Genomic DNA, 26,676 nt, shown 5'->3' with positions numbered 1-26,676 from the left:
ACTACAGACCAGCAGGTGCTGTTGCTTCATGTCCCAGAGAAGAGAAAAATGTGGACAGAAGGTCCACAGAAGGGAAACGGGATAACAGAGGGATCCCCATCCAAACCAAGAGATCAATATTCCTGGACAGCCTTCCTGGAGAGAGGCGAGCATCGTGGGTCATTTCTGAGCCAGACCTTGACCTTGTTCACAGTAAAACAGAGACAAGGAATGTCTTGATATCTGCTCTCCTGAGACTTCCTCACAGGGGCTGGAGACCACTGCTGGTGCTCAGGGACCCCATAGTGCCAGGGCCCAGTGCATGCCAGCCGTGGACTCCAATTCTTCGCACATCATCCTCCAACCCTGCTGAATTGTTTTAAATCTAGAAAAAAAATTGTAAATGAAAGACACACTTAGCACAACATTCCCAGAAAAAGTGCTATTGTATTCGCTGAGGACAACTTAAAACGCAGCATTCAGAAGACAGGCCAATGGTTAATGTCATTTTTTGCTGCGTCTTGCTACTTCATTCCTTCTGGAGTGTCTGTTCCAAAGAGACTGTTTTGTTTTTACTTCACACCTGAAAGTGAAATTTTTGCTCCTCGACAAATCAAGTTACTGAGAAAGATGATAGAGATGACAAGAGCACCACCCATGTCCCAAGGAAGAGAAAGTGGAGGGTGGGTGGTGAGTGTTGGGGGAGAGAGATTGAGGCGGGGAGGAAGGTGGGGGAGAGAGGAAGAATAGGGAGGTGAGTAGTGTGATGGGGAGGGCAGGAGGAGGGAGAGGGAAAGAGAGAAGGGAGGAGAGGGGGAGGAGAGAAGAAGGGGAAGAGGGTGGGGAGAAAGTAGAAAGAAGACAGGGGAGGGAGTAAAGGAGGAGAGGAAGTGAGAAGCGGGGAAGAGGGAGAACAGAGGAGGAGGAAATGGAGGGAGAAGAGGGAAGGATAGGGAAGGATGGAGGAGGAGGAAGGGGAAAGGGAGAGGAGGAAGGAGGGAGGAGGAGGAAGGGCGAGAGGAAGGGGAAGAGAGAAGGGAGGAGCAGGAAGCTTCACACCCCTAAGGGATCCAGTAGCTGAGTCCCAGGCTCGCTCCCAGGGCTCTGTCTGAGCCTGGTAGCCGCCTCCCCCTTGCAAGCACTTCCAGCGGGAGGCGCTGTCTGAACAGTCTCGTGTGCATGGGCCTGCGGGTTGGGGGGCAGATCTGATCACTCCACACCCCTCTGGGCCTTTTTAGAGGCTGGAAAAACGCTTTCGACCAGCACCAGCGAGAGTGGGGTGGAGGGTCAAAAGGGGTTCCACACAGGCGTCCATCCCTGTATCCATGGAAGAGACCCCGTTCTGGGACCTTATCCTGTGGCCTCGAAAAGCTTCGAAAGCTTCACCCCCAAAGCCGGGGAAGACTGTGGGGGTGAGTTGGGGGCGCAGCAAGTTGAGACAGATGTTAGTCCGCCCCCCTCCCAGCAGAGAAGAGAAGGGGTGACTTCCAACGTCTCAGATTTCACGTGACTATTCAAAGCCCCTCTCGCGAAACGGACTCCGCTGAAACGCCAGAGGACGTTTGGGGGGCACAGGCTTCTGCTCCCCTTCAAGCGTGTACACAAGGGCAGGACACAGATGAGACAGCCTGGTCTATCCCCAGCCAAGCCCTATTTGTGGGGTCCCTAGGGCACAAGGGGGCTATGGGGGGTGTTTGTGAGGTCAAGGGTGGGAGGGACCCCGGGAGGTGGGTGTGGGGAAAGCTGCAGCCCGGGGAGGGAGACTAAGGGGGTGCGGGCTGGAGCGGGTGGAAAATTCCTGCTGTCTCACCGATATGCCGCATGACGCAGGCTGGTTGCCGAGGCAACGGCATTTTCCTCCCACTGCTGATCGATCTCCTCAGCACCCGCGTCCTATAGTGGACGGAGGGGCGCAGCGCCTCGCATTGGATGGAACAGGGAACAGAGCATCCTATTGGTCGGAGCGAGGCGCATAGCCGAAGGGCACCCAGCCCTACCTACAGTCTGCATTTCAAGTCTTCAGAGCCTGCCTGATAAATGGCCTCGGCTCTGTGTCCACGACACACACGTACATGCCCAACCATGCGTACATACACACACAGGCTCTCCACAAGCCAACTCTCCTTCATGGCACCCGAACTCCCCATCAAGAGGTCCCCAAGCCCCCTTTAGAGCAGGACCCCTGTCCTGTTGCTGTCACTTTTGCCTTTCAGGCCAGCTCCAAGGACAAGCTTGCAGAATGCGAAGATCGGGAGAGCTCCTTAGTGGAGAGGGGAGGGGGAGTGAGCTGGGGTTTCCTCCTTGATAACACCTGGGGGTGGGAAATGCAAACATTTCTGTCCCTGAGAACTTGAGCAGGAAAGGAGCAAGCCCTGGCCGGATGGCAGTGTGGCTGGGAGATGACTAGCCCCCAAGGGTACCTCCTGGTTTGTCACTACCCTTCTCTGGAACCCCAGGAATGGCCAAATAGCCAGAGACAAAGTAGCCTTGCAGGTCAGCTAACCTGGATTCAAACCCCCCTCCCAGCACTACACTCTACACACAATGTCCTTCAAGCACCACCAGGTGTGGCCCCAAACTAAAGACCAGAAGGTTCAATTGGTGATGAGTAAAAAGCACTCATAAACGTTGGGGCTACTAACCCGGCCCTTAGTTACCAGAGCTTAGCAGGAAAGTATGAGGAGGCCTAAGGTCATGCTCAGTGGGATTTTCTGAGGCTTTAATGGGGCCCACACAGCTGTGAGGAGCATGGTCAAAGGCCCTTGGACGGAAGGCCAGCAGCATGATGCACCATGTCTTAGCACAACTCAGTATGACTCAGAACTTCACCTGCTGTCCCAATCCTCTGTCTCTCCAGCTGCTGCCTCACCTCTCTCTAGCCCTAAAGAAATAACGGACAATAAGACTTATGAGGTGCTGGAGTGTACTCAGCTCTCTGTATCTGTACTGCCCCTTCCAGCCCCCACACACACCCTCACCCCATGCCTTCACCCATCCCCTATGGTTCAACAGTCTCTACCCACTTTCAAGACAGTAGAACTAGCGTGCTCCTGCATAGGACTAGACACTGCGCCTTAAGACACTTAAGGTGCTTTCTTGCCTGGTTTTCAGCTGATCCCCCATGCCACTGAGGGCCCGCCTGTGCCCTGCCAGGAGTGATCTCTGAGTGCAGAGTCCAGAGTAAGTCCTGATCACTGCCAGGTGTTGCCCTGGGGACCAAAAACAACTAAAGAAAAAATTTCTTTCTAAAATGTGAATAGGGGCTGGAGCAATAGGAAATCAGGAGAGGTGCTTGCCTTATATGCGCACCCCCTGGTTTGCCACATGATCCCAGGCATCTCATAGAGTTCCCTAAGCCCACCAGGAGTGATACCTGTGCTCAGAGCCAAAAGTAAGCTGTGAGCACTGCCAGAGTGGCCCCAGAAAAAAAAATTAAAGAACAAATTCCTTTCTAAAATGTGACTCTGGCCCCATTCTAGCCTGCTAAAGAACCTTCTGAGGTGCCTCACTAGGTCCAAAAAAGCAGTGTTCCCTGCTCAGACTTTCTTTCTAGAACCTTCTAGAAGCTTCCAGCTTTCTTCCTTTCCAACCTCCCTGAACAGTCCCCTTGCTCCTGCCCATGTGGTGCCCTTCCACTCTCAGCTCTCACCCAGCTTTCCCACCCACACACCCCAAAATCTACGCCCATTACAGCCTTTCCTATACATCTCCCCAAACTCCCTCTACAAGGAATTGTGGGGTTGATGTTTTGGGGGACTATGCCCTGCACAGACAGGGATGGGAATCCAAACATAACTAAGCCATGGCTAAGAAATAAGTGTTTCTTTTTCGTTTGTTTTTGTTTTGAGGTCACACCCAGCAGTGTTCAAAGGTTACTCCCAGTACGAGATAGCATGGAGGTAAGGCGTTTGCCTTTCGGTTTGAATCCCGGCGCCCCATATGGTCCCCCGTGCCTGCCAGGAGCAATTTCTGAGCCTGGAGCCAGGAATAACCCTGAGCACTGACGGGTGTGACCCAAAAATCACCAAAAAAAAAAAAAAAAGAAATTAGGGGCCGGGCAGTGGCGCTGGAGGTAAGGTGCCTGCCTTGCCTGCGCTAGCCTAGGACGGACCGCGGTTCGATCCCCCGCGTCCCATATGGTCCCCCAAGAAGCCAGGAGCAACTTCTGAGCGCATAGCCAGAAGTAACCCCTGAGCGTCACAGGGTGTGGCCCAAAAACCAAAAAAAAAAAAAAAAAAAAAAAAGAAATTAATCCTGGAAAAAGAAAAAGAAAGAAAGAAAGAAAGAAAGAGAAGAAAGAAGAAAGAAAAGAAAGAAAGAAAGAAAGAAAAAGAAAGAAAGAAAGAAAGAAGAAAGAAAGAAAGAAAGAAAGAAAGAAAGAAAGAAAGAAAAGAAAGAAAGAAGAAAGAAAGAAAGAAAGAAGAAAAAAAGAAGAAAGAAAGAAAGAAAGAAAGAAAGAAGAAAGAAAAAAGAAAGAAAGAAAGAAATTACTCCTGGCAGGCTCTGGGGACACATGGGGTGCCAGGGATCAAACATGGATCAACAGCATCGTATGCAGGGCAAACACCTTCATCTCTGTGATATCACTCTGGCCCCCAGGAATCAGCATGTCTTGGCTCTCTGCTCCATGGTGGTCAACTGGTGGGTTAATGATTATAGGCCAGATGTAGCTGACACGGGGGACACCTGGATGAATAAACAACAGAAACCCATAGAGGCCCAGTGTGGGCTATGGCTTCTGTTGCTTTTTTTCTCTTGAACACCTTCCAGCAAACAAATCCAACTAAAGAGGCTGCAAAATACTTCTGCCTGTTTTATCTGGACCTGGTGGCCATCCACTGAAAAAGTCAATATCCAGGCTAACAGATAAACAAGACTTTTGGACCTAAAGCACCAGCTCAGAGAGACCCCAGGACAGGAGCCTGTGGCCAGACTGGAACCTGGGATGATCCACACAGGGTTTGTTCACCAAACATAGCCTGAAAAAACAGCCAGAGTGCAGATGGTGGCTATGCCTTCACTGGGTCCAACCTGAAACTACCTCTGTGGACTATTTTACCTCTAATCAGCCTGAGATTTGGGCTTGGAGCTTTTTGTTTTTAGGTCACACCTAGCAGTACTCAGGGCTTGTTTACTCCTGGCTCTGTGCTTAGAAATCACTCTTGGCAGTGCTGGGGTGGTAGTGGTGGTGGGAGGAAACCCTATGGATGCCAGGAATAGAACCCAGGTTGACCACATGCAAAGCAAACACCCTCCCCACTGTACCCAGCCTCTCTGATCTTATTCTACAAAACCATCCTTACAGTCCCCTGCAGAAAGGACTCTGGAGTTGGGGGTAGAAGAGAACCAGGATCCTCACCCTAAAATCCTCCTTAGAGAGATGAAAGAGCATCGGGGATAAAGAGCAAAGGAGTGAAGGTTTTGTCCTGGCCCCACACTGTCCTTGAACACCAGGAGTGACCCCCCCAAATGACAATCATAAAAAAGAAGAAAAATTCCAAACTGCTGGAGGAGAGTTATATGAGAGTGACTGTAATGATAGCATAATTGGAGGACCTTCGCCTTGTATGTGGCTAACCTGGGTTCAATCCCACAGTCAGAAGTGAACCTGAGTGCAGAGCCAGGAGTAAGCCCTGAGCATCACCAGATATTGTTCAAAAACAGAGAGAAGCATAAAAACAAAACAAAACAAAACAAAAACAGGAGATTGTGGAATACCCCCTTTTGCACCCGTGAAAAGACAGGTATGGGGCGTTTGTCTTGTACGAGGGCGACCCGGGACCCATCCGGGTTCGATCCCCAGCACTCCATATGGTCCCCTGAGCCTGTCAAAATGCGATTTCTGAGCGCAGAGCCAAGAGTAACCCTTGACCGCCTCCGGCTGTGGCCCCAAAACACCACTCCCCAAAAAGAAAAGGCTCTGCTAGTGCCCCGGGACTCGGTCTTCTTGCAGGGGGCAGGCCAGGATCTAGGAGCTGCCTGTTAAGCACCGGGCCGCTCCCACACACCCTCCAATACAATGGGGTTAATGAAGTGGCCGGATGGCACTGCCGGGAAGTGGTGCGCTCGCTGAGCGTGATCCACCTGGCACCAAGACATTGCACCCCATCTTCCCCCGCCGAATCTGGGAGTCAACCAGTTCTATTTAAAGCTGTCCAGCCTCAGGGTGTATGTGGGAGGGGGGGGTGGTGCAGGCCGAAGGAGTGGGCACGAGATCGGGGTGCAGGCTGCTGTGGAGCTGAGAAATTGGGGAGGGGTTAGTTCTGACCTGCCCAGCTCCCCATCCACTGCAAGACTTTCAGAAAGCTTCCAACCTAGGGGCCCGGAGAGATAGCACAGCGGCTTTTGCCTTGCAAGCAGCAAATCCAGGACCAAAGGTGGTTGGTTCGAATCCCGGTGTCCCATATGGTCCCCCGTGCCTGCCAGGAGCTATTTCTGAGCAGACAGCCAGGAGTAACCCCTGAGCACCGCCAGGTGTGGCCCAAAAACCAAAAAAAAAAAGAAAAGAAAAGAAAAGAAAAAAGAAAGAAAGAAAGCTTCCAACCTGGAGCAGGGCTTATGGGGAGGGGAGTGATCCTGCGTCAAGGCTTTACACGAGGTGAAAATGAAGACCTCATTTTCACCCCCATTTCCTTTTTCCAGAGTATAAGGTTTGGGGGGCTCAGGGAGAGAATTGGGGAGTCCCCCACACACGTCCTCTTTGCCCTCCCGGGGGTTGTCTCCACCGCCAGCGCATTGCAGGCCTGGATCCTAGCGCCCCGTGCATGACTCAGTAGCTTTTGGGGGGGAACCAGCAGCGAGATGCTTTTTTAGCTACCCGGGCCCCGGGTGCGGGAGGCGTTGCCAGGCAACACGCGCCGCTGCTGACGTCACCCGCCGGAGCTCCGCAGGGCTGAGTGTGAAGTCTGATTCATCGCCCCCTGCACCCCGTCCGGCTCCGCCCACCGTGCCACCTCCGCCTGCTCTATGGAAAGGGGGGGTGCTTTCCACGCCCCTCAAGCCCCAGCGGGGTCTGTTTCGTCCTCTAGGGGTGCAAGATGCGGTACCACCGGGCCGGCGTCCGTTTGCAAAGCTTACAGAAAAAAAAGTTCCAGAGCGTGGAGCTGGCTGAGAGGCTGGGAAGGGGGAGTGAGCCTAGGCGTAACCCCCTCTTGCCGCAAAGCCCCCCCAGTCTGTGAAAGGATGGTGACTGGGACACTGGCTCCACCCCAGGGACAGACCTTACAGCTGCATAAGAAAAGAATTTCCAGCCTGGCCCGAACCCCCTCATCTAGATGTCTCCTAGTGCAGGCGGCTAAAAGAAATGCACCCCCCTCCCTTCCTCTCTTCCTGGTACCCAAGGCCATTTTGACTAAAAATTTCATGCAATCCTCTCTCTCTCTCTCTCTCTCTCTCTCTCTCTGAAATTCTGTTCTCCACCAGTCTTCCCCCCTTTATTATTTAAATTTTAATTGTTAAACAAATTTGGGGGGGGCTACAGCCGTGATACTCAGGGCTTACTCCATTCTCAGCTCAGGGGACCATATGGGATGTCAGGGAATGAGCCCAGGTCAGCCACATGTAAAGGAGATGCCCTCCATTTTACTATTAATTCAGCCCTAACTGTTTACAAAATTTTATTGATTTTCTGTGGGTTACAATGCTATTATTAATAATGGTTTCTCGTGCACATGTTTCCACTAATGAGGGATGTGGTATTGGAATTATGGATTTTTCCCCCTTTAAAAAAGCCACTTAGAACAATTTTATTAAAAAGAAAAAAAAAGCGGGACTGGAGAGATAGCATGGAGATAAGGTGTTTGCATTGCATGCAGGATGGTGGTTCGAATCCTGGCATCCCATATGGTCCCCCGAGTCTGCCAGGAGCGACTTCTGAGTGCAGAGCCAGGAGTAACCCCTGAGCGCTGCTGGGTGTGACCCAATAAAAAAAAGAGAGAGAGAGAAAGAAAATGCCCTTAAACAATGAAGACCCCTCAGGAGACGCCAGAGCATTCATAAAATCCACGGGTTTTGAGATCATCTCAAGTACCATATTTATAACGCTTACGCGGCTGGGTTTGAAGAAGCAGGGTAGTGACGAAGAAGTAATAAATCAAGCTAGCCAGGAAAGGATGATCATGGCATCGTGGCCATTTGTCTTGTGTTCTCTCCCTGAGCCAAAAAGCCAGAACTCCTCTTTCTTTATTAAAACCAGTCCCTAGGGTCAGAGTGATAGCGGTAGGGTGGCTTTTGCCTTGCAAGCTGCCAACCCTGGACAGACCTGGGTTCGATCTCCGGCATCCCATATGGTCCCGTGAGCCTACCAGGAGCGATTTCTGAGCACAGAACCAGGAGTAACTCCTGAGCCGTGCTAGGTAAGGCCCCAAAAACAAAATAAATAAATAAATAAATAAATAAATAAATAAAATAAAACCAATTCTCGGGCCTGGAGAGATAGCACAGCGATGTTTGCCTTGCAAGCAGCCGATCCAGGACCAAAGGTGGTTGGTTCGAATCCCGGTGTCCCATATGGTCCTCCGTGCCTGCCAGGAGCTATTTCTGAGCAGACAGCCAGGAGTAACCCCTGAGCAACTCCGGGTGTGGCCCAAAAACCAAAAAAAAAAAAAAAAAAAAAGATTGAATTACAGAAATCAAGCCTATAGGGCCCGGAGAGATAGCACAGCGGTGTTTGCCTTGCAAGCAGCCGATCCAGGACCAAAGGTGGTTGGTTCGAATCCCGGTGTCCCATATGGTCCCCCACCCCACCCCACCCCCCATGCCTGCCAGGAGCTATTTCTGAGCAGACAGCTAGGAGTAACCCCTGAGCAACTCCGGGTGTGGCCCAAAAACCAAAATAAATAAATAAATAAATAAATAATTTAAAAATAATAAAACCAATTCTCAATACCAGCAGTGTAAGGTAACCTCTTCTTTTGAGAAGTTAATCCCACCTGAATGATCAGACCCGCCCACACCTAGGAGTTTATTCAACTTGTCGAGGCCCAAGTCCCATCCAACCAAGAGACTCTTGACAAGGACCCTTACCATGGACCCAGGGGGATCTTGATTCTCACACTGGGGCATCATTCCCAGCCTGAGTTCAAAATTGTACAACACAAGCTGGCCCAAGTCAAGCAAGAGAAAATATATCTCTGTGCAAGCCCCACGCTTCTTCTCTCAAGGCAAGGCTGCTTGGTTTTTCTTCTCCTGTGATTTATCGAATCATCTTCTGGTCAACCTTATTTGCATGTTCAGGGGCAGAGAGGAATCTAGGGCGAGGGACTGTTACTTCCTGAAAGAGGAAAAACGGATATGGCAGGGAGCTCACCACACCTAGATGCATAAATTTCCCAGGAGATCTTTGATATGAGCAAAGGAGTGCACTCATTCTGTGAGGGCTGGGTGGAAACACAAGTGTAGGATTTGGGGGGCGGGGGAAGGTCAGCAGTGCTAGGGTTACTCCTAGTTCTTCACTCAGAAATTACTCCTAGCAAGATTGGGAGGCCCTTTGGGATGATGGGCATTTAACCCAGGTAGAACCCAAATCAGCAGATTGCAAGGCAAACACACTACCCATTGTGTTCCTGTTCTGGCTCCAGAAGTGTAGGTTTTCAATGTAGGAATTCACCACTTGCTGACTTCCATGCACTCAGGGAAGAAGGGGATGGGATTTTAGACCACCAGAAAACTCCTAAACACACCTAGGATGGGGCAAGTGTATCTCTGAGCCAGGGCTCCCAAAGAAATCCACCCCATCCTCAGGAGTCAAAGAGAAATGACTTGGGCATGTTCAGGGTCCTACTAACTATCCAGCTTCTTGCTGTAAGAACATCAATCCTTGTCATCTACTGACTCCTGAACAGGGGCTGAAGAGGGGACAGACAGGCAATAGCTTGAACATATCTTTCCCTTTCTGTATAGAATAATCTCTGTGGAATTATCCCATGCCATGGAAGCAAAACCCCTCATCTTGAGCCAGAACTTGGCACTGGTGCAGGCAAGAGCTTGGACCAATGCAGGCTGGTGTCTTGAAAGATGTGGCTGGCACTCTGAGACCATTTGTCTTCTAGGAGGACTGGGGGAGGCGGTGGCAAACAGAGATGGAGGATATCTGTTCTATATTCTGGGCTACAGCTGGGTATTTGGAAGCTGACCTGAGGTGGTCCCTTGCTGTGCCTCTTGATGAAGTGCAGGCTCTTCTGCCTGGGTAGCTCCATTTTGACAGCACCCTGGGGCTCCCTAAGCCTCTCTGAGCTCAGCCATGCACACACACACACTGCAGTGTGAGACCACTCACTGCAGCCTTGCAGTGTGAGACCAACTCAAAGTTGGTACCGCCCTTCCTGGACCCCTTGGCTGCCACACTGCTCCGAGCAGGGGCCACAGAAAACAACCCATTCTGTTCCTTGCACACTCCCAAACGCCAGGCCAGTGAGCGAAGGGCCACAGGCCAGCTCTGCCCAGCCTACTCCAGAGCATCCCTTAAGTATTCCAGGACTGCATGGTCTTCAGAGACGTTTCCAAAGGCCTGCTTGAGGGGTGACAGGTAGGGGAAGTCGTGCGTGTGTGTTAGTGTGTCTGTCCAGCAGAAGGCAAGCCAGACGACTCCAATCTTCGCCGGGGTATTGCGGAAAGCCGAGGGCCTAGTTGGACCATTCCTCTCCAAGAGCCAAAACTGCAGCATCATTGGGCGATGTGCACAGGGAGCCGCGGCTCTGCTACCACCTAGCGGCAGGCAAAGAGGTTGCTGCGGAGACGCGTTGGCTTCAGGTCTGAGTATGGGTTAGGGGCTAGGGCCCCTCCCACAAAGCACCTCGCACGCATTTGTGTACTTAGGTGTGCGCTTATGTCTGTCTTGCATGCATGTATGGGCATGCACGTACTTGCATGCATGTTTTGTGTTGCATTTTACACGTGTTTGTGTGTTTCCTGTACATGCACATCTGCATGGTTCTGTGTATGGCATGTGCATGTGCTTGTGTGTGTCTGTCTGTCTGCCCAGGTCACCCCTTCCTGAGAGCTGTCAATGAGACCAGTGAGCTTGGCTCAGCTATGGATCCCTACAGCCACGGTGGGCAGTGTCCAGATCCTAAGTGTTTATTGACCCCCAAGGGGCAGCAGGGTGGAGACAACAGGCAGAACCCCAGGGAATCAGATGTAGTGGGTGAGGACACACAGGTGACAGGAGACTGACAAAGGAAAGGACTCTGCAAGATCAAAGCTGGGTGTGAGAGGGAATGAACCCTGCGCAGGAGGCCAGTATGGGAAGATGGAACAGGCTTGGGCAGAGGCAGGAGGACCCAACTGGACTGGAATCTGGGGTTCAGAGCAGGGCCTGAGGGACCTAAACTAGGGCGAGGTGGAGGCCAGTCAGACATCAGCCAGGAAAAGCAGCTTCATTTGGGTGTGCAGGATCCCTGGAAGGTGTTGGAGGGATTGGGCCACACTCACTCGGTCCCTAAGCGTGTGCTGGCCTCTGGCCTTGCTTGGGTCTTTGCCCTGCAGCCTGTCTCTTGAAGGTTTAGGGGCTCCCTAAGGCCAGCGAGCAGAGCTACAGGCCAACTCCATACCATCTTCCATGGCAGCAGGGCCTTCTGGAACCATCCAAGAGAAAGGGGCAGGACGCCATAAACCTGGGTCCCTGTAGGTGGGGAACTATAAGAAAGGGGGACAGCCTTGTACCCAAGGGGTGAACCCCACTGCACAGGGAGGGGGCTCTGCAAGTGGGGGAAAGGGTCTAAGTACTACACCTAGAAGCTTTCATGCACCTTTCCTGAGGGCATCCCTAACTCTCCAAGGACGGAGAGTGGCACCCAGACCCGCCCGTGCCCCCACAGCCAGAGAAAGGGTGCGTAGCCACAGCAGTCCAGGTGGACACGGCAAAGCTGGTCAGCGAGGGCTCCCCGAGAACATCCAGGCCGGCTGAGGGGGAAGCCTGCGTTGAGAGGGGAGAGCCCATGGTGGAACTGCCCAGCAGAAAGGCACCAGGGGGGCTAGCATGTGTCTCAGGGCCCCCTGGACCCCCGCTGCTGTTGCTGAGAGTCCACAGGCAGGAGTAGGGGCTGTGGAGAGAAGAGGGGAGAAAGTGTCAGGGACCAGGGACACTCCAGGGATGTGGGTCTCTGCAGAGAAGCACCAGGAGGTGTCCCACAGGGTGGTCCTTTTCCTGGGGGCTGCCATAGGCAGTAAGGATTTGGGATCCATGAATTCCAGCATGCAGCTGCTTGAGAAAGGGCCTGGTAGCAAACTTCACTGTCTCTCTCTGGCCCAGTTACCTGCTTCTTTATACACCCAGAGACTCATTGATCCATCTTTTTATATATCTGTTTACTTTTTTGTGGGGAGTGTGGACTATTTTTGGTGATGCTCAGGACTAACTCCTGGCTCTATGCTCATAATTTATTCCTGGCTGCGCTTAAGAAGCCTATAGGATGCTGGGGATTGAACCCAGATTGGCCAGGTGTAAGGTAAGATAGGCTCCCTCCCTGCTGTACTGTCTCTTGGGCCCTGCATTTTATTTTATTTTTGGTTTTTGGGTCACACACGGCAGCGCTCAGGAGTTACTCCTGGCTCTATGCTCAGAAATTGCTCCTGGCATGCTTGGGGGACCATAGGGAATGTCAGGATTCAAACCACCCTCCTTCTGCATGCAAGGCAAATGCCCTACCTCCATGCTATCTCTCTGGCCCCTATTTTATTTTATTTTGATATCTTTATTGGGCCCTGTGTCTTAAACAGCCTTGAGGGGTTACTCTAGGCTAGGGTCCTCCAATTTCCAGCTCCCCCACCCCCACCCCATGCTTTTTTTTTGCTTTGTTTGGAGGCCACACCCAATGATGCTCAGGGCTTACTCCTGTCTCTACACTCAGGAACCACTCATGACAGGTTTAGAGAGACAACATGGTAGGGGATTTAAACTGAGTTGGCAGCCGCACACACACACACACACACACACACACTGCAGTTCTGTGGCTCTACCTCTCCCCCCAGTGCTTTTCTGCACCTTCCCCAGAGGCCACTATTGAGTGGACGTCACGCTTGACATTTAGCTCAGTGGCTGACATTTGCAATGTTTCTGCTTATAGAACATCTCAACTTTTTTCTATTCTCCCATTGATGCTCATCAAAACCCAGCACTGGGGCTCAGAGAGAACTGCCCTATTAGACCTGGGGGAGGAAGAGTTTGGACTCTTACCAGAAACATTGTTCTGACCCTTATCAAAGCATAATGAGTACAAATGAGTATTTGGAGAGACCTCACAGGGGTAAGGCGTTTGCTTGCACACAGCTGACCCAAGTGTCATCCCCAGCATCCTAGAGGATCCCCTGGAGCATCACCAGAAGTAGCCCCTGAACTCAGAGCCAGAAACAGCTCCAAGCACCACCGGTGTGGCCCAATCACCAAAAAAATAAATAAAGGAGGAGAAAACTCTGAGAAAGAACCAAGAGGCACAGAGATTCCTGGTCATTCTCTTCAGAAGCAGATTACACTCGGGCCAAGGTGGAGGGTGAATCCCCAGCCCCCCACGCGATTGCTGATGAGGTCTCACCTGGGCCCCCCACTGATGGGGCCACTGGGGTGGGGGGCAGGCAGGAGGCCAACGTGGGGTGTGGAGGTTAAGTGGGTCCAGGTGTCTGACCCAGGGAACACCTGCAGGTTGTTGCCAGAACTTTCCATCAGGTTCACTGCGGGGATATAATCAATCCTGTTAGTGACAGTTCATACCAGGGTGCAGGGTGTGCCCTAGGACCCGGCCTTGTGTATCTGGAGTTGCTCCAGATTGCCATTAATCTCATGTGTCTGGGCCCCACATCCCAAGCACCCATAGGAGGAGCCATTGCAGCATCCCTCAGAAACCAGCCACAGGGCCACCAGGGAGGGTCTCAAGAAATGGGCACCGCTTACTTCTGAGTTATTCACAAGGCAGCTTGAAACCCCCCCCCAAGCATTTCTGTGTCTGAGTTCTTAAACATCAGGACTGAGCTCCAAGAACGGTGGAGGGAACTCTTGAGGGGGGAGGGCAGAATGAAAGAGGAGGGGAGGGAAGAAGAGGGGAGGCCAAGAAGGAGGGAAGAGGGTAGGAAGAAGAGGAGAAAGGAGGTAGGGAGAGAGAAGGGGAGGAAGGTGAAATGAGGGAAGGAAGGGGGGAAGAAAAGGAAGAGAGGAGGGAGGGAGGGGAAGAGGAGGATAGAGGAAGGAGAAGCAGAGGGGAAAGAGGAGGGAGGTGAGTAGGGAGACTGCTTCTGCTGTTTCTCCAGCCTTAGTTCTGGTACCTTCCACCTTTGCCCCTCCCCTGCACTCCAGGATCCCTGAAGTAATACCCAACACTGTCACCTCCCCCTTCACCCGAGTCCCTTGCAGTGTCCCTTCTGGGTCAGAGAGCCAGTTCCTCCTTCCTTCTCCACCCCCTGCCCTGCTTGTTTCTAGATTTCTCCCTGGGGACCTCATTAAAGTCTGTCTCTGGGCAGGGCCCACCTCCACCTTCTGGCCCTTAGGGGCACACCCAGCACAGCTCTAGGGTGCGGATCACCCCACATACACAGCCAGCTGACCTTGGGGAGAGTATGACATCCAGACATGACCCTAACTGGCCCCTGACCCCCCAACCCTGAAATCTGCTCAGCCTCTCCCAGAGCAGCAGCCATGTGCAGGGAGGGGCAGGGGTCAGAAGCCACCATCACTATGTAGAGGTCAGCTTGGGGGCCTTACCACCCTCTCATCTGACCTGAGCATCAGACCTTCCAACAGGGGCAGGGTGCTGTGGGCACAGTCACCCCTCAACAGAGCTGCTGCATGAACGAGGGGAGATGCTCTAGGCTCCTGCTTCCCCTGGGGTAGAAGCCAGGAATTGGGGCTCTTGGGACACTCATAAGGCAGCGGTGACTAAGGCTGAGCCTGATGCAGCATCCCCAGAGCCAGAATGTCTCTCACAGGCTCCAGCCTCAGAGCAGCCCACTGAAGGCTCAGAACCCCAAGACCAGGCCTCTCTAGGAATCAGAGATAGGAAAATGGGAAGGACACTTGCCTTGCATATGGCCAACCCAGGTTCAATCCTGTATCCCAGAGGGTTCTCTGAGCCCCACCAGGAGTGATCCCTGAGTGTGAGTGCTGAGCCAGGAGTAAGCCTGAGCATCACAGGGTGTGGCCCCAAAATAAAACAAACCAAAAATGAAAATAACACATTGGGACTAGAGAGATAGTGTAAGGGTTAAGGTGCTTGCCTTGCACATGGTCAATCCCAGTTCAATCTCTGGCACCCCATAGGGTCCCCTGGGCCCCTATTTGATATATAATCAAGGCAAGAGGTTCTGTCTCTGGCACTTCTCATGTTTCTCTCTCTGTCTCTCTCTCTGTCTCTCTCTGTTTCTCTCTCTCTCTCTCTCTCTCTCTCTCTCTCTCTCTCTCTCTCTCTCTCTCTCTCACACACACACACACACACACACACACAGGCACGCACACGCACAGGGGTCCACTGGTAGGCACAGACCTGAGGGACCCTGATTTCGGGGCATGTAAGCAGATGGATAGGGCACAGGCCGGCGTCCACGGTGATGATCACAGCTGTGGGAGCTGTGGGGGGCAGACAGGGGCAGCGGACCCGGATACTGGTAAGAGGCACCTCCTGCTCCGCATACACCTTCAGGGTTGGAAAAGATCCAGCCTCCCACTGGGATAGAAAGAGGTGGAGGGTTGGTGCATGTCCGTGCCTAGCCACCCACCTCTGCATGCTGTGTGGGGCCCTGCTGCCGCCCCCTTCCACGGGAGCCAGCAGGGGTCTAATCTACGGGACAGGAAGAGAAGGTCAGAGTTAAGAGCACAGGAATATGTGACACATGGCTGCATGTGAGGTTGTCTGAAGTAGGAATTCTCAGGAAAACTAAAAAAATCCAAAGAAGGGGATGCTGGGCCCGGAGAGATAGCACAGCAGCGTTTGCCTTGCAAGCAGCCGATCCAGGACCAAAGGTGGTTGGTTCGAATCCCGGTGTCCCATATGGTCCCCCGTGCCTGCCAGGAGCTATTTCTGAGCAGACAGCCAGGAGTAACCCCTGAGCACCGCCGGGTGTGGCCCAAAAACAAAAAACAAAAACAAAAACAAAAAAAAAAAAAAAAACAAAGAAGGGGATGCTTTGCCTTCGTTTAGTGAAGCTCAAAGGGGAAGAACTTGATCCTGCTATGCAAGGTCCTGGATTCGATCCATGGCTCCAATATGCTCCTCACCCCAGATACATGGGAAGTAGCCCACACTTTTCAAAAGTCCATATAAGAGGGTCCATGGGTGACCTAAGGACAGGGCTTGTTTCTGCAGTGAGGCAGACAGAACCGAATTTTCCATTTCTGGATACCAGAGAGCAGGCCTTCTCTCTTACTTCCAGAGAGAAATCCTGAGGTTCAGCTTCAGCCCTCAAAGAGGATCCTGGAAGTCAGCAGCCAAAGAGCATGCTGACCCAGCCTTCCTGTACCACCAGCATGTTCCAGAACATTATGAAAGACTCAGGGTGTGGTCATTTCAGTGCAATGTGGGGGACGGTACCTGACCATATTTTAGCATCTTTTCATGGTAAGAAAACAAAACAAAACAAACCAACAAAGGGGAAATCAGGAGATGTTTGAGTCTCCAGCATGGCTCTTTCTGAGAATTCTGGCAAAGACAAAAGCTTGTTCTGGGTTGGAGAAATCATCTTTTGGGTATGGAGAGAAATGTTGCTAGGGACGGGCATACTTGAATTTGTGTATCCCAGTGGACAAAAAAACTAGGTGGGAGGCAGGGAGGTGACTTAAAAGGGCCAAAACTCATAGGAGAACTCCAGCTTCAACTCCCGTTTCAGGACCTCACGACCCTCTGAGCACTATTAAGGATAGATTTTCCCCATTTCCCACCAAAAAATAGTCTTTTGCAATGAGGCCCCTTCTCACATTCTCCTAGACTTCCTCCCCAGGGTCCCCCCCCACCATCTCACAGTGAGAGTAGGTCACATGCTGGCTCTCTGACATTACTTCTGGAAGCTCCTTCAGATGGTTTCTGGGAAAGAAATCAAGATACACCAGGATTGTGAGTTTATTCCTTGAGTCCAGCAGAAAACAGACTCAATTTCTATCTTTCCTGGGATAAGAAAACCAGTCTCAGGCCAAAGTGTTAGGGCAGTGAGGAGGGCATTTGCCTTGCTTGTGGCTGACCTGGATTTGATCCCCAGCACCTCATAAGGTCCCTGACCACTTTCAGGAGTGATTCCTGAATGCAGAGCCAGAAGTAACCCCTGAGCACTGTCAGGTGTGATCCCTGAATACAGAATCAGGAGTGACCCCTGAGCATCACCAAGTGTGGCCCAAAACCAAACAAACCAGGAAAGAAAATCAAAATTATTTTCTCCAAGTTCCTCCAAGCCACATTCTTCCTCCCAGAACTTTCTAGACTCCTAATCTTGCTATTTGAGTGGCTCATGGACCATATTTCTTGGTGTCAGCTGATTCAATGTGTCATGGGGACTGGGCTCTGGGGCATCCTGGGAGGGATCCTCCCTCCCACATTTACAAAGGAAAAAGAAAGAACCAGGCATGTGTCCCTTCCAACCATGGTAAGTCTCACACTGGCAAGAGCCTGCCCGACGGTTTCCGTTTCTCTGAACATTCTCTCTCACCTTTCCTTGGCATCGAGGAAAGCTTTGGCGAAGGGGTTGTACTTGATCTTAAGCGCAGTGATCTGAGGCAATAGACACAAGAATAGTTAGTGGGAGTTTGTGTGTGTGTGTGTGTGTGTGTGTGTGTGTGTGTGTGTGTGTGTGTGTGTCCATGCTACATTTCCATGTTGTTCTGCTTTGGAGCTAAACCCTGGGGTGCTGGGGGTGGGTGAGTTTAGGGAACTACTTCTGGCTCAGTGCTTGGGGATCTCTCCTGGAGGTTCTCAGGGGGTGGGGTTGAAACCCAAGTTTCTTACACACAAAACTCACTCAGCACCTTCAATTATTTCTCTGGCCCTGAAAAACATGTTAAGTACCTTGGGGCTGGATTGATAGATAGAACATCAAGGAGGGCATTTGCTTTGCAGCCGGCCCTGGTTCAATCTCCAGCATCCATATGATCCCCTGAACCTGCCAGGAGTGATTCCTTAGCACAGAACCAGAAGTCATCTCTGAGCACCCCTGTGTGTGGCCCAAAAAACAAAAACAAAACAAAGAAAAAAAATGTTATGTGCCACCAAAATGAATTCCAGCGAACCCCAGGACCTTGGATCTCTCCAGGTGCTCTGCTGGTCGCAAGCTAGGACCTGAGACCAAGGAGGGGTTCCTTACCCTATACTCTGCCAGTATCGAGTCTAAGGAGCACCACACACACCCTGCGCACTTCAAAGGTTTGGCTGACCTGCCCACATGTTCCTTAGACACTCCACTTGGGCAGGGAGAGACTTAAATATAAAATATTCCCCTCCCGGAAAGCACTCACACCAGTCCTGCTTTGGGGGTGTCGGCCCAGCACTGGGCAACTCTGAGGAAATCCGGCCCCACGCAGACACTTCCTGGTCTCTGTCTGATTGGCTTGTTTGTTTGGTTTTCTTTGGGGGCCACCCCTAGCAGTGCTCAAGGGTAACTCCTGGCTCTGCACTCAGCAGTCACTCCTGATGGTTCTCAGGAGACTGTATGGGATGTCGGGGATGGACCTGGGTGAGGCATGTTGTCCGGAAACCACATTCCCTGCTGTTCTTGGGTCCCTCTGCCTGGTTTTGGATGATGTACAGGAAAAGGAGTGCTGGTGAGCTTGGCACAGAGGCTCTGAGAGCATCATACACTTCCTCTGCTATGTGAGCTGATTCCTGCAGACCTCCTCCTGGACCACAGTTCTCTCTGAGTGACGCACCACTCACACAGATGGACATGCTTGTAGAGACACACAGCATGCATAAGACATGTCTGAAGGCAAACATGCATGTAGCATGCATCTGTGAACACGGGCACACATGCATGTGCAAATATATGGGATCACGCATTGCACCTGTACATATATGTAGATGCATGCATGTGTATAAACACATGTGTGTCCATGTACTTGATATTTTATAGAGCCTATACGTGTGTGTGTGTGTGTACATGTAAACTCATGCCCTGCCCGCACACCCAAGCGCCCACCTCCTCGTTCTGATATGCCGTCACAGCGATGAACTGGGTTTCCGGGAAGGAGCAATTCATGACCATCCGATGGGTGCCCCCTACTCGAACCACGTGGACTTGGGGCTCGTATTTGTGCAGGGAATTCAGCATGATCTTGGGAAGGGAGAGAGGAGAATCCAGCTTGGAGAAATTCTCTGACTTGTCCCCCCTTTAAGGAAGGACACACTGGACTTCCAGGTGGGCTGGATACCCCTGCCTCTGAGAAATGAGGTGGGAGGACAGTTTCTGCCCCAAGGTCCCCAATACTAGAAGGTGCCTGAGGCCCAGTGCCTGAGAGTGTTCCTTTTTCTGCCCCAATCCTGGCTTCTTCTTCCCCCTCTGTTTTCTGCACAAGAATGTAGATTTGGGAGCCAGAAAGATAGTACAGTGGGTAGAGCACTTGCCTTGCATATTCCCAAGGTTTTATGCCAGCATTTCATATGGTCCTCCAGGCTCTGACAGGAGTGGTCCCTGAGCACAGAGTCAGGAATAAGCCCTGAACACTGCTGTGTGTGGCACAGAAACAAAGCAAAACAAAAAGAATGTGGACTTGAAAGGCTAGAGCGATAGTACAGCAGGGAAGGTGTTGCTTTGCACGCAGCTGACCTGAGTTCAATCCCAGCATCCCATATGGCCCCCTGAGCATCTCCAGAAGTGATCCCTGAATACAGAGCCAGAAGTCAGCCCTGAACACAGACATGTGTGGCCCAAAACAACAACATCAAAACAGGGTACAGATTTCAGCCTGTGACACCTCAAGTTTGTCTTCCTGGGAGGCCTTAATGACCACTCAGCACCCATAAGGCAGTGCGTGCCCTGAAGGTCTTCCAGAAGAGCTCGGGGGTCTCACAGAGGCTCTGTGCCCAGTCTCGGCTGAATCTATCCACAGTGACAGTTCCAATTCAGAATGGGGACTGTCACTTATCATTTATTGTGGTGACAGGAGGGACAGAGTCAGGATCCCCAGAACAGCTTGTTCCATTCCTTGAGCCCCAAGTTCTTGTAAAATAAGGACACAGAGATTGACTCCACAGACTCACTGGCTGAGCAAGCCAGAAATGCATCAGCTGCCAGCCAAGCTGAATGCTCATTGTAGGGGGCTGGGTGTCATCCTGACACTCCCAAATCTTTTGCATCTTTTAACATCACTAACAACCTTCCACAGGGCACCTGGAGTCCAAAGCCAGCTGGAGAGAACAGGAAAGAAAAGAAGTCCTCCACCCCCGCCAATAATCTAGTTTCCTCTGAAGCCACAAAACCTCCTGCTTGAAGGTTTGTTTGGATGTTTCTTTGCCTTTTTTTTCCTTTTTAATTCTGAAAGCCCAAAGCTGATTCAATATACTATTGATAATTATCATACTACCCAAGTGGAAGTAGCAATTATTTCATTTGGGAACAGCTTTTTATGAAGGTATTTGCTTATTGCCAACATCCCATTTATCCCAATAAAGGAGAGAGGTAGTAAATAACCAAATCTGGATGCCCCCCAGCATCTTCCCCCTCCAGAGGGCTGGGAGGAAGCTCTGGGTACAAGACCGAACTCTGAAAGGGCTGGTGATGAGGGGAGCCAAATGTTCTCTCTCTCTCTCTCTCTCTCTCTCTCTCTCTGTCTCTCTCTCCTCTCCTCTCCTCTCCTCTCCTCTCCTCTCCTCTCCTCTCTTCTCTCTCCTCCTTTCCTTCCCCCATGTACTCATGTACTCTCTCTCTCTTTTCTCTCCTCTCCTCTCTCTCCCCCCTCTTCCCCCCCCCCCACTAAATGAGGAAGTCCATTAAAACTAAAAAGCCTCAATTAAGACCTGTTTATTCCTGTTTACATTTGGGGGAGTTAATGGGCTTCTGGGTGGAGAAGTGGCCAGCGAGGACCCCACTAATGGAGTAAATGCACCCTTGCTTTTTTGCTTAATCTTGGCTAGGGGGTATGATGGGAAGAACCTTGGGGTCCCCGGCCCACTGCCCTCTGTCCATGCCCTACCTACCTGCCCACCTCCATTCAGCTTGTTGGTCAGTTTCACCTTGCTGAAGGAAATGGGGGCCTTCATCCAGTGTGCCCCAAAGTTGGGGGAGTCTGGGTGGATGTAGACGCAGCTGTGGCTAGATACCTCAGGCTTGCCTGCAGGCACCCACTCCCCGTTGACATATTTCCAGCGGTGACTGTCCGTGGGGACAAAGTCCAGCAAGAGCGAGTACATGGCATTGGGATCCAGCCCCGTGACACTGACCTTGAGGACTGGAAACATTCGTCTACAGAAAGAGGCAGAGGGGCTGTAGTGAGAACACAGTGGAGAGGGTTCTTGCCTTGGACATGGTGGACCTGGGTTCGATCCTAGGCATCCCATAGGGTCCCTGAGCCCCACTAGAAAGTGAGCCTTGACCACTCCCTCAAAGAAACAGTAAGATAATGTTATACATGCCAAGATAATAAGATAATGTATTATTGGGGCTGGAGCGATAGTGCAGTGGGTGTTTGCCTTGCACACAAACCCGGGTTCGATTCCCAGCATCCTATAAGGTGTCCTGAGCACTACCAGTAGTGATTCCTTAGTACAGAGTCAGGAATAAGCCCTGATCATCACCAAGTATGACCCCCCTAAAAATGTAATAAATCACAAAATAACAGTATTAAATTGGATTTTATGATGGTTTCAGAAACTTCTGTCATTTAATTTTTATTATCTTTACTAGCTATGTCTTTACTATGTCTTTACTGGGTGACTGTATTCATTTTTCTTTCCCATATAGTCACTTTGATTTTGGGGAGGAGAGGGTATTGAGCCACACCTAGCAATGCTCAGGGCTTACTCCTGGCTCTCTACTCAGGAATCACTCCTGGTGGGGGGCTCAGGGGACCCTATGGGAAGCCACATTCTGAACCTGGGTTGGCAGTGTGCAAAGCAAACACTTAGCCATTGTACTAATACTCCAGCACCAATAATATATTATTTTGGCATGTTTTCTTATCGTTTCATTTTGGGGAGTGCTCAGGGCTTATTTCTGGTGGAGCTTGGGGGACCCTATGGGATGCCGAGATTGAACCCAGGTCCACCATATCCAAGACAAGTGTCCTCTCTGCTTGCCTCCCTACTGTACTATGCCTCTTACCCCCCCAATCTGGCCCCTCTGACAAATAAAGTTAATTAGTGTAAATCAGAAACCACCAAGAATGATGCATGAAAATTCTACCTATTTTTTTTAAACATAGAATGTCTGCTTTACCTTAAAAAGAAAGAAGTAAAAAAGACCCACAAATTCAACCTGGATGTGGGGGACATTGGATAGTAAAAGCATATTTTAGGATTGTTGTATAATCCCATATTATAAGACAGAATAAGGCGCTCTCTCTCTCTCTCTCTCTCTCTCTCTCTCTCTCTCTCTCTCTCTCTCTCTCTCTCTCCCCCTACTTCCCTCCCTCCCTCCCTCAAGAAAAAAAAAAAGACAGAATAAGAGTCATTGAACAACAAACTTTGATAAAATCTCGAAACATAGGTGGCCAGATATCTCCACAGGCTGAGCAGCTACTATGCAAAGAGCATGGCTGGAAGGGACTCCTAAAGAGAATGGGGGACACCCAAAATCAAACAATAAATCAATAGAAATTAAAATTAATTTTGTCATTCTCCCTAACAAACAGACTCAAAACGGGTAACTAAGATCAGGCATTGGGAAAGAGACACCATTACAAACCAGATATTAAAAGCAATACATCTCTCATGTGGAATGAAAAGACAGATTTTGAGAAAAAGAACCAACCTGATACAGGTAAAAATTCTTTCTAGAACATATCATGAGTCCTTAAAACACTTTTATTTGGGGGAGAATTTCCTGCACAATCACCACCATGTTTTAAATGTGTTGTTCTGAGTATTCCGTGTACCTAAGTGTTGTACCAAGAACAATTTGAGAATAAAAAACTTTGGGGCCAGAGAGATAGTACAGTGGTGTTTCCCTTGCAAGCAGCCAATCCAGGACCTAAGGTGGTTGGTTCGAATCCCGGCATCCCAAGAGGTCCCCGTGCCTGACAGGAGCTATTTCTGAGCACTGACGGGTGTGGCCCAAAAAACAAACAAACAAACAAAAAACAAAAATAAAAATAAAAGTTTTAAGTAACATACAAATGGGTGGGGGGAAGGCTTGGGTTGCATCCAGGGGTGCTTAGGATTGATCCTAGCTTGGTAATGCTTAGGAAACTCTGTAGTATGGGTGCCAGAGAGACTTCTCACCTATGTCATCTCTCTAATCCCCACAGCATAATTTTTAGTTTGTTTTGTTTTGGGGCCATGCCTGGCCATGCTCAGGGCTTACTCCTGGCTCTGCAGTCAGGAATCACTCCTGGTGGGACTCAGGGGACCATATGGATGTCAGGGATCGAACTCAGGTCAGCTGTGTGCAAGGATGTACCCTCCCTACTATTCTATCACTCCAGTGTGCAAAGGCACAATTTTTTTTTAAAGGCAAGTTTTTTTTTTTGTTTTTTGTTTTGTTTTGTTTTGTTTTTTTGTCTTTTGGGTCACAGCCAGTAGCACTCAGGGGTTACTCCTGGCTCTATGATCAAAAATCGCTCCTGGCAGGCTCAGGGGACCATATGGGATGCCGGGATTTGAACCACTGACCTTCTGCATGCAAGGCCTTACCTCTATGCTATCTCTCCAGCCCCTAAGGGCACAATTTTTAAAAGGTTTGTTTCATCTAATAGTTTCATTTTATAGTTTTGGGCAAAATAGTAACTGGTGATAACACAGGGAAGAAAGTGTTTGCCTTGCATGTGGTCAACCAGGTTTCAATCCTCAAGCGTCTTATACGGTCCCCTGAGCTCTCCAGGAGTAATTTCTGAGCACAGAGTCAGGAGTAACCACTGAGCTATGCAGGGTATGGCCCCAAAACAAAATAAACAAACAGAAACACAATAAACTGGTATAAAATCTGAGAATATGTGGTGAAACTTGGTTCTTTAAAACTTCAAAGACCTGGGCCCGGAGAGATAGCACAGCGGCGTTTGCCTTGCAAGCAGCCTATCCAGGACCATAGGTGGTTGGTTCGAATCCCAGTATCCCATATGGTCCCCCATGCCTGCCAGGAGCTATTTCTGAGCAGACAGCCAGTAGTAACCCCTGAACAATGCCGGATGTGGCCCAAAAACCAAAAAAAAAAAAAAAAAAGAACTTCAAAGACCTGTACTGCATTCTCTTCCCAGAATGACCAAAACCCCAAGGCCTCTCTAATTGTGCACTTTACCAAAAGACAGGAAAGTGGGCCTGTCCAGCAGCCCCCAGAACCACCATCCTACCACTAGCATCTCTCAGGACACAGCATGCCAGAAATTCTCTAGCCTCCACTCATCCTTAGTGAGCAGAACATCCCTTGGGGTCATGGCACTTGAGTATTCCAACACACCAGACCTCCAAGGGGCTCAGTGGGACCAGCTGGGGCCAGTTGGGTTGAGCTGGGGTGACATCAGCCAAAGTGACTTCCAAATCCAGGGCTCTCTACTTCTGTGATGGCTAGAATAGCCCCTCAACACCAGAACTGAATGGAATCAAACATCTACCAATCCATTTCACCCTGAATTTGTCCCAGGACAAAATAGGTCCCTTGTCTTGCTTTTCGTTTGGAGTTTTGCTTTTGAGGAACCCACTGTGAGCACAGTGATTCTCAGGGCTGACTTCTGGTTCTGCACTCTGGTATCACTCCCAGTGATGCTCAGGGATGCTGGAGATTGAACCCTGGTTGGTCACTTGCAAAGCAAGTGCCCTTCCCACTCTCAGTCCCCAAAAGTAGGTCCCTTGGGACCAGAGCAATAGCACAGTGGGGAGAGCATTTGCTTTGCACACAGCCAACTCGGGTTCCATCTCCAGCATCTTATATGGTGCCCCAAGCCTGCCAGGAGTAATTTTTGAGTGCAGAGTCGGGAGTAATCCCTGAGCACTGCTTGGTGTGATCCAACACTCCCCCCTCAAATAGATTCCTTTCCTTCTCTCTGAGGTTTACTAATATTTCTTTAACCCTTGTACACACATGAAGGTACTCACACATGAATACATGCATGCACATGTTCTCTCTCTCTCTCTCTCTCTCTCTCTCTCTCTCTCTCTCTCTCTCCCTCCCTCCCTCCCTCCCTCCCTCCCTCCCTCCCTCCAAACTGGCCCTTTGATAACTGCTGTTCAACTCATCAGAGATTTCTGGCAAAGTTGCCAAGACATTAGGGAGACCCACACCCGAGTTCAAAGAAAGTTTATGCTTGCCTCTTCCACATCCTCAGCAGTGAGTCATCCAAAAGTCACCCCCAATTTCGGACAGAGGGCCAGTCCTTCTCAACCCCAGCTCCAAGTCTTTTCCCAACATTTCTGCATTTGCAATTACATGCAAGATGTGAGGGGTTCAAACCCCCACCCACCCACATATTTAGTCTCTGGGGCTCCCAGGGACATGAAATATGTGCTCTAGAAGGAATCAGACCCAAACAGTCTCCCAGGAAAGCCAGAATCCTCCCCTCCCCATGCTTGGCTGACCCACCTGCCATTCTTGGTGACGATCATCTCATTGGTGACATCCTTGAATCGCTGCCAGAGGGGGGCATCCTCTAGGACGATGCGCAGTTGCTTCTCCAGGGGGTCGCCCTTGTCCCTGCCCGCCCGGAGCTCGCTCTCCACCACGTGCAACAGGCGGGACATGGTGCCCTCGTCGGGCTGGGGAGCTCCCGGCTCACTCATGGCCACGGGTCACTCGGACTTGGCGGCCACACGCTTCTGCTCCCCTATACCACCTTTCTTCCTCGCCCTCGCTGACTTCTCCCTGTCCAGCTGGACAGACACTGGGAGCTGGTGAGAAGACACCCAGGGTCTTGCCTAAGCTCTGAGCATGACGCTAGTGAAGTCTCCAAATTATCCCACCAACCTGTTAAGCCTCGGCCGGGAGGGGACTGGGGGGGGGGTGCAAAGCCAGCTTTTAATTAGTCCTGGATCAGGTGGGCGGCAGCCCGGCTCCCCCATTGGCTGGGCCCTGGCCGGTGTTTGAGGGGGGTACTCCATCCAAATAATCAAGCTTTTATCTTGTACCTGAAGAGGTCTAATCGCTGGGCTGAGGACCATTTTCCTGTTAATTAAAATGGTTCCGGGGCCCAGATTCAACAATCAGGAAAAGCATGTTTGTGTCGGAAACGTGGCCCAAACACCTCTCCTCACCCCGCCCCCCCCTCCGCCCTGGTGTCTGATGCCTTAACGATATTTGGGCCAAAACCAGACTTTTGTGATACTGCTGAGTGCCCCAATGCCCTGCCAAGTGCATCAATGTACCCACAGGTCCAGAGAAGAGCATTTGGCCACATGTGCATCTCCTGAGCCTTAGGCCAGGAGTCCCCTGAGAAAAAGGGGAGACAAGACAGAGGAGGCCACCTGTATGCTTTACTCCCTCGTCAGAAGGAGAGAAAATGCAAGGATGCGGGCAGAGCCATGCACAATGGGGAGGGAGGGACCTTGCTTGGGACAAGGCCGACCTGGGTTCATTCCTTAGCATCCCATAAGGTCCTCCTAACACCACCAGGAGTGATTTCTAAGTGCAGAGCCAGGAGTAAGCCCTGAGCATCAC

General features: G+C 50.8%; 1 protein-coding gene across 1 annotated transcript; it reads right to left on the bottom strand.

The window, feature by feature from the left end:
* Positions 1-11,743: 11,743 nt before the first annotated feature.
* On the bottom strand, positions 11,744-25,811 carry TBX19 (T-box transcription factor 19; the record flags this gene model as incomplete). The annotated part of the gene is made up of 8 exons (XM_049777595.1): positions 11,744-12,020; positions 13,509-13,644; positions 15,447-15,626; positions 16,918-16,979; positions 17,596-17,657; positions 19,078-19,212; positions 21,075-21,339; positions 25,606-25,811. Coding segments are annotated over 8 exons (1,323 nt in total), but the record flags the coding sequence as incomplete, so codon positions are not given.
* Between the last annotated feature and the right edge of the window lie 865 nt (positions 25,812-26,676).

The sequence above is a fragment of the Suncus etruscus genome, chromosome 7 (genome assembly GCF_024139225.1).
Source record: "Suncus etruscus isolate mSunEtr1 chromosome 7, mSunEtr1.pri.cur, whole genome shotgun sequence".
In the NCBI taxonomy this organism is placed as follows: Eukaryota; Metazoa; Chordata; class Mammalia; order Eulipotyphla; family Soricidae; genus Suncus; species Suncus etruscus.
Note: the sequence above shows the minus strand (reverse complement) of the source record. Positions and strands in the feature narration are given on the sequence as shown.